At 49.2% G+C, this 7,312-nt stretch overlaps 1 protein-coding gene across 1 annotated transcript in view; it reads right to left on the bottom strand.

The window, feature by feature from the left end:
• Positions 1 to 1,213: 1,213 nt before the first annotated feature.
• The window catches only part of CLCN1 (chloride voltage-gated channel 1), a 118,404-nt gene continuing 112,305 nt past the window's right edge, over positions 1,214 to 7,312 (bottom strand). The window contains exons 20-23 of the mRNA XM_083150244.1: positions 5,907 to 5,942; positions 4,837 to 4,941; positions 3,510 to 3,596; positions 1,214 to 2,151 (exon numbers count right to left, since the gene is read on the bottom strand). Of these exons, the coding sequence (XP_083006370.1) occupies positions 1,852 to 2,151; positions 3,510 to 3,596; positions 4,837 to 4,941; positions 5,907 to 5,942 (528 nt within the window). The 3' untranslated portion in view covers positions 1,214 to 1,851. The remainder of the gene's footprint in view (positions 2,152 to 3,509; positions 3,597 to 4,836; positions 4,942 to 5,906; positions 5,943 to 7,312) is intronic.

The raw sequence follows: 7,312 nt of genomic DNA, 5'->3' as shown, positions 1-7,312 counted from the left end.
TATCAGCGAGCACAGGGCCTGATTCAGAGTATATTTGCTGCCGAGCAAGCGGGTAAGTGCTGCCCCGAACAACGCACCAGTGTGTAGGAGTATGCCACTATTAGTTGTGTACATTATATGTAGGGTACCACTTATTATAGCACTGACGCTACTGGCAATACAGAAATATATATATACTGTATAAGCATCAACCAGGTGACAGATATACACATTGGCCCTGTCTCATGTATGTAAGTAAAGTAAAAAAAAGCAAGTGACAGGACATAACCATGCTGCGCTGCAGGTGGGGCAGATGTAATAGAATCCGATCAAATGGTCACCAGTCAATAGACCGGTCACTATTGGTAGACAGTGAAAAAAAAAATAGCAAAAGGTTGACATGAAATTGGTTGGCACAGGAAAATGTTGACATGAGTTTTTCATATTTTTTTTTAAAACCGACTTGTTCTTCACAATCCAAGTGGTCATATGTAGCGTTAGCTTGTAGTAGTGCGTCAACCCTTTTTCATGTTATCCGTACGCTTGTGTTGACCTTTTTCATATGGGGGGCATAAACTATCGATATGCTAGTTTCGGCAGGCCCCTAGAGGGCGCCATAGAGTACGGCACCTGAAGCCCACTTTCTGCGCCACTGTACGCAATAGTAGTACCGGTGGATTTAGACAGCACAACATTGGCACTTGCACCAGTGGAAGCCCGCTGGCACAGACCTGCCCTCCATATTCCCCATACCACTCCCATAACACACCCACTGGCTATATCTGATACCAGAGGCTCTATACACAACAGCCCGTGCAGGGTTAATGCAGGCGTCTGAGGGGTTTACAGAAATCCTGCACCATTGGCAATGTGTGCAGTTCGCGTCTGAATCAGGCTCAGTGCCTCAGTTATGTCGTCAATTTCTAGTGATCTGATTGGCTGAATGTTTCCTACTCCCTTACAGTAGGATTCCCACACGTCGTGGTTTCATCAGCACAACCCCGTTCTTGTACAACCAAATTCTATACCTTGCAATGTTTACTTTCCCTAGAATTCAGGCTCTTAGTGCCCCCTAGTGTTCAGGCACTTATTATGGTAGTACCGTATGTGGAGCCTACAATGATATGTACATGGTGGTCCCCATGCCCTGAGCAAGCTTCAGGGCACATGGGAGTACGGGATTGTGATTTGGAAATGAAGACAGACCAATAACAAACACACGGGCACAACATACTACAGTGCCGTCAGTATTTATCATCACATAATGTAGGACTTTGCAGTAGGTGTTGGTTGGGGGGTTAAGGTCTTCTGCTCAGTCACAATGGGGGTTAGAGTTCTCCCAGATGGAGAAATACCATCTCTATATATGTTTTTGTGAAGCAGAAGAAGCCACTTTGATGGACATGTCTTAGGCATCTAGACCTCCTGATGTCACGGCACATATATATATAGTCTTGCAATTGCCCCGTGATACATCAGAAGTGACGCAAGTTCCATAATTGCTGAGCTTGTTGGCGCCAGAGGGCCGTGAACCAGAGTATTCTCCAGGAATGCAGAGCAGTAAGACATCTGAGAAGCTTTGTGTATAGTTCTTCTCATTGATCCACAAAACGGAGGCTCATTCTAGTGTCACAGTTAGGTCCACATGAACGTTTCCAGTAGCAGTATAAAGGGCACGTACTTAATGTAAGTATGTAAAGCGGGTGTAGGGATGACCATACAAATGGGTCAGGGGATCACTGATGCCTACTCCAAGCAGCCCGTAGCCTTCAAAACAGTCTTGGTTGTGTCCGGCTCCCCAATAAATACACTGTAGCCTTGCCCCAAATATAGTGGAAGCCATATCATGCCCCAAGGCACCTCAATGTTACGTTACAGTGGCACCTCGTCTTCACTGTGCTCAGGAAAGCCCTGAAAGTCCCTCAGGATCTGGGACACGTTCTCTGATCCCTGACCAGATAGATCATCCAGCTCGGAGTCCGGGGTCACTTCCGGGGTAGCGATAATCGTGGGCTCCTCAGGCAGCATGGAAGGGTCAGGAGAAGGTGGAGACTTGGGAACCGATCTTTGGGAATTCTTGTGAGACAGGGAGCGTTGGGCATCACGGAAGCTGGCAAAGGGGGGGCGCAGGCGGACACCTGACTGGGCAGTGCCCTCTATGGCCTTCTGCAGCTGATGGAGAGAAGAAATACAAATCATATCCAGTAACCTCATTATTAGTGTGTTTGTACAGCTTGTGTCTCAGTCATACCTTATAGGTTTCCATGTTCGGTTGCTCGTTCCCCTGTGCGTTCACACAGGGGAGCGATGCTTAGCGGCTGCGCATTTGCATAAATATTTACGCCAAGCAGCATTGTGCAAGTGGCCACAGCGAATTGATTGTTCGCCGGCTGCTCACACACAGCAGTGCGGGTGGGGCGGCGGGCCATGGAAATGTGCCATTGATGCGGGTGTGGGGGGTCGGCAGATCTGAGAGCTCTGAAGAAATCATTCGATGGTCTGCAACCATCAAATGATTTAACCCCCGCACGCAAGGAGGCAATTGGATGTTTATGCTAAAAATTATTTCACATACTGTATGTGCGAGGAAAACATAGTGTGAGGGGGGGGGGGGGCGGACGGTCAGCGGGTGGCATTAAGATGACCGTAATGTGGTTAAGGCACTACTGTGGAGGCATCTTATTTTTTGGGCACTATTGTGGGGGCATATTTTGGTTTGGGGCACTACTATGGGACATACTGTGGATCGTACATTTTCTATTTTTGTAATTAAAAAAAAAAATTAATAAACAAAGTTTAATGAGAAGTATCATTAAAAAGCAAAGCAGCGAGCGCCACCCCTAGACTGCCTCCAGTTCCTCTGCCACTGTCAGGTGCAAGGTTGGCGGAGGTAGCGGGGGCCGGGCCAGGAGGTGGCAATGGTGAAATGTGGCACAGAAGCGCACACACCGGCGACTGCGTGCTGACTTCATAGTGGTCACTGTGGTGGGCGACCGCTCTGACCGCAATGTTTGGCGGGAGCTGGAGGCTGAAGAAGCATTGCGGGGACTCCAGCGCCGCCGCAGCCTCTTCTCTCTCCAGCCATAGCAGGTATAAGGGAAACTTTATCCCACAGTTTCTCCTCTTTCTCTGCCGTACATCTCACAGCTTGCTCCCAACCCTGCAACCCGCCAGACCTAGCACCCTCCGGCTTATCCCCTCCACCGCTGGCATGGCGTGTCTGGTGGTGACAAGTCTCACAATGTGGTTACTCACTGCACCATATAATATACAGAGGAAGGGGAGGGGTCAGGACTGGAGGGGGGAGGTTCAAGATTAAAAAGTAAACCACCACCCCCTAGAAGAAAAGTCTAGATCCGCCCCTGGGAGGGGCAGTGCTTCTGATATTCTTGCACAGGGGGATGTTTAAAATGGGTCCTACTGCAGAGAAATGGGAGCTGGTGCAATTAGGGAGACACTCCAAACCCCCCCCCCCCCCCCATAAGACACAGGACTCCTGGCGGTGGTTCTTCTGCTCCTCACGTTCTCACCTCTTTTAGGGCAATGACGCCTCTCAGCTTCCCTCCGTTGGTGACATAGACCTGGCTCAGACCCAGGAGCGAGAAGAGAGTGTGAGTCTATCGGGTGGAAAGAGAGGGCGTGAGATTACTCCGGTCAGAAACTGCCACCCCCCCCCCCTAATAACTGTATTAATACTATGTATAGGATAGTGGCCTCCTGTATCATCTGACTTTTTTCTGAATGTCAGAAATTGCATACCATAACATTGTTAGGGATAAAGTACAAGCCAATCAGCAGCTGTGTTTGAAAGATGACAGTTGGGAGCAGATTGGTTGTAGCATTATGTAGGGTACACACCACGACGACCCGCTCACGATGCACATCGTGAGCGGGTCGTCAGTGTCTCGTCCGACCCGCTTACGGTGACGCGGGGGGGCATGACCCGCTCACGATGTGCACCGTGAGCGGGTCCGATCCGATGGCGACCCGCACCCGGCTGTATGGTCGTCATTGAGATCCTACCTGCAGCAGGTAGGATCTCAATAACGACCGACCCGCGGGCCGCGCATCGGATCGGGATCGGACCAGAACAGGGAAAAAAGGGCCCAATCTACCTACAATCTACATCCAATTGGTCGGAATTGGATCTAGATTGAGGGGATCGGGCCCTAGTCGTCCTGGTGTGTACCAGGCATTAGCTCTCCTAATTTTCTCTCTCTCCGAGCTTTGATAACCCTCCAAAAAGTTGTATTATAATAATCAGTGCATTTCCTGAAGACAACCTCCGTTCTCCTTTCTATCAGCAGCAGAGCTGGAGATCACTATATAAATGCCGATCTGTTATCTAACATCCGGAGACTCTTCAGTGGGGCTGCAAAGGGGGTTTCTGAGTCAGCAGTGACTGTAGCAAATCCCTATGAAATGAGTAGAGAGAGATCTATCCTACTGTACTTCAGCAGCCCTCTTTCTTTGTGTCCCTTTGACAACTGGAGCCTGGCAACCTTTGCTTCCAATGTCTCTGGGAGTTACACCACCATGTCAGAAAAGAGTGCAGCCAGAGAAGTAACAAAAATGTTGTTCAATGCATACTGCCATATTTCTGTGAATGCGGTCAGCAAGTTTACTGCGTCACCTCATTCACCTGTACAGACAGGAAGATTTCCAAATAGACAATCAGATAACTCCCCTGGCATACTGTACCCGATTCTTGGCTGGAAACATCTGTGTCAGACTGCTTACTACTCTACAGTCTATGCCACTGCCCGGGCTCTCACTCATGCCATAGGCCCAGCGGCAGGGAACATTCTCGTGTCTGCTCTCCGCCTGGATATCGCTGACTATGAGCGTGTTACGCACCTTGTGAAGCGACGTCCTCTCCACCAGCTGAAATGGTGATGGGTCTATGAGGCAGCTGTCAAATGAAGCTTTCTTCCCCAGCTCCTGCTGCTCCCAGACGGCGATCTGTAAATATTATAGCTGTATTTATCTGTACTGCCAGCACCCTGCGGGGGGGGGGGGGGGGCTACAATAGCGGTACAATAGTGCTACAATAGGGTGTTGTCTGCCATGCAGAGGAGGCACACACTGGAGGGGGCGCACAGCAGAGGGGGCATGAAGCAATGAGGGCACACAGTGGAGGGGTATGCAGCAGAGGGTGTATGCAGCAGAGGGGGCACACAGTGGAGGGGGTATGCAGTAGAGGGGGCACACAGTGGAGGGGACACACAGCCGTATGGCAGGTTTCCCACTTCATCCCTTTAATTCTGGACACTTATTAATTACACAGGTTCTGTGGCTGGCTGACTTCAAAACTTCATTTAACCTGGTTTTAATCAGCCACCGAACCTGTGTAATTACTATGTGTCCAGAATTAAAGGGATGAGGTGGTCACCCTACCGTATGGGCATGCAGCAATGGGGGCACATAGCACTGAAGGTTCCTGAAATGAATGTGTCCTGTATTATATTTTTACTTCCTTGGTCACAGGTGACTGAAATCACAGAATACTGACTGAAGTCTAAAGCTGAGTACACACACAAATATCTATATGCCCGACCGGTCTGCTGGGAACAAAAATCTGGGAATGTGTATGAGAAAAGTACAATCAACATTTTCTCTCAAATGCTGAAAAACAGAAAAAAAACAGTTGCTTGGATAAATTTGTTACATCTGATTGATTTATCCAATTTGTCTGACTGATCGCTGTCTGTTTTTCAGCGTTTGGGGCGCTGCAAATAAACCATTATGTAGACAAGGGCATGGTGTGGGGCATTGTCCCAACTCCAATTTCTGTCAATAGCAAAGATAGGCCTTTCCTCTACCCGGTACTATGTTTCTGTCCATCAGAACCGGCCATATTTGTACTGTCCATCTGTCTCATTCCTTTAATGTGTCTACTGCTGTCTCACAACCCTTCTGTCTCTCACCTCCTCCGGTGTCATCGTGTCCTCAGGCTCAGATTCCTGCGGAGAGACAAGAAGTTATGGATTTCACATAGAATTCCTCTCATGCAGACTGAGGGTAAGATTGACTAATGGAGAGTTGCGATTATCGGTGTCTTTTACCAGTAGTTTTACAAGATCACTCCGATTGGCTGCTGAGTCTTTCAAGTGACAGAAGTCATCCAGAAGTCTGGCAGGGGAAGAGAACTCATGTATATGTATATGTGTATAGACGGGTTCTGTCCAGTTCAAATAAATTGACTTAACTTGCTTATTTTTTCAACCCTGAGGATGCGTATGTGGACTGAAGTGGACCAATCTACACTGGATATAGGTGAGTATTACATTTTATTTACATGTACACTATGGATTTTACTGGACAAGAGGACCGAAGGGCTAAATGGGCATTGTCTGTAAGTATGTGAGTGTGCATGGGTGTTACTTAAACTTTTACTTTCATGGTGTGAATTTGAGACGAAAATGTAATATTCGTTTTACAGGTGGAACTACAGGTACCAGCGGGGTCTTTAATGCCACACATCCTGGTACTTATGGTTCTCCAAGTACCAGCATGCTGGAGAGGCTTGCTGGGACCTGCAGTTCCACCTGTAAACACAATATTAAATGTTACTTTTACAATGACTGCTATCAACTCAGCACCGACCACCCAGGGGTGCCTGGGATAGCCCCGAGCTTCAGCCCTGGCCCTTGGGTGACCTGGGGGGGACCCATTTATTGGGGGGATGTCAGCATCTGCAGGGACACTGGCCAGGGCTGAATAGCTTGGGGAACTACCACGGCCACAGGGACCAAGATATACGTCAGTGTTGCCGACTCTCCTGGAATGTCCGTGAGACTCCCGGAATTGTGGGTAATCTCACGGACTCCCGGGTAGAGCCCCCTTTCTCCCGGAGCATCGCTTCCCCCTGCCACAATGTCTACTGCGCATGCGCGAGATAACCACAATGACGCCGCCAACGCAATGACGCGTGATGCAGCATCATCACGTTGGCAGCGTCATCGCTGTTATCTTCCACATGCGCAGTAGCCATCCAGGAAGAGACGCGGCTAAGCCACACAGAGCCGCAGAGAGGACAGAGCAGAGGAGCGATGGCTGCAGGAGAAAACGTCTGCTGCCGCTGCGGGAGACAGGTTATTGGTCCGAGCGATAAGTATGATCTGTGACCTGTTCTCTCTCCATATTTTACTGCAAAGCCCCCCTCCTCCCCCTACACCTGTCCTACCTCATTCAGTGCCTCAGTGGTCGTCACCTTCCAAGTGCACAGTGCAAGTGCAACATGTGATGACCCGTCCAGCCTCTTGCTGCCCCGGCCATCTGCCAGGCTACCACCCATCTGATACTGTGCTACAGAAAAATGTAATCAAGTGCT

Source organism: Crinia signifera, chromosome 6, assembly GCF_055691185.1.
Source record: "Crinia signifera chromosome 6, ASM5569118v1, whole genome shotgun sequence".
NCBI lineage: Eukaryota > Metazoa > Chordata > Amphibia > Anura > Myobatrachidae > Crinia > Crinia signifera.
This window is presented reverse-complemented; position numbering and strand designations above follow the sequence as displayed.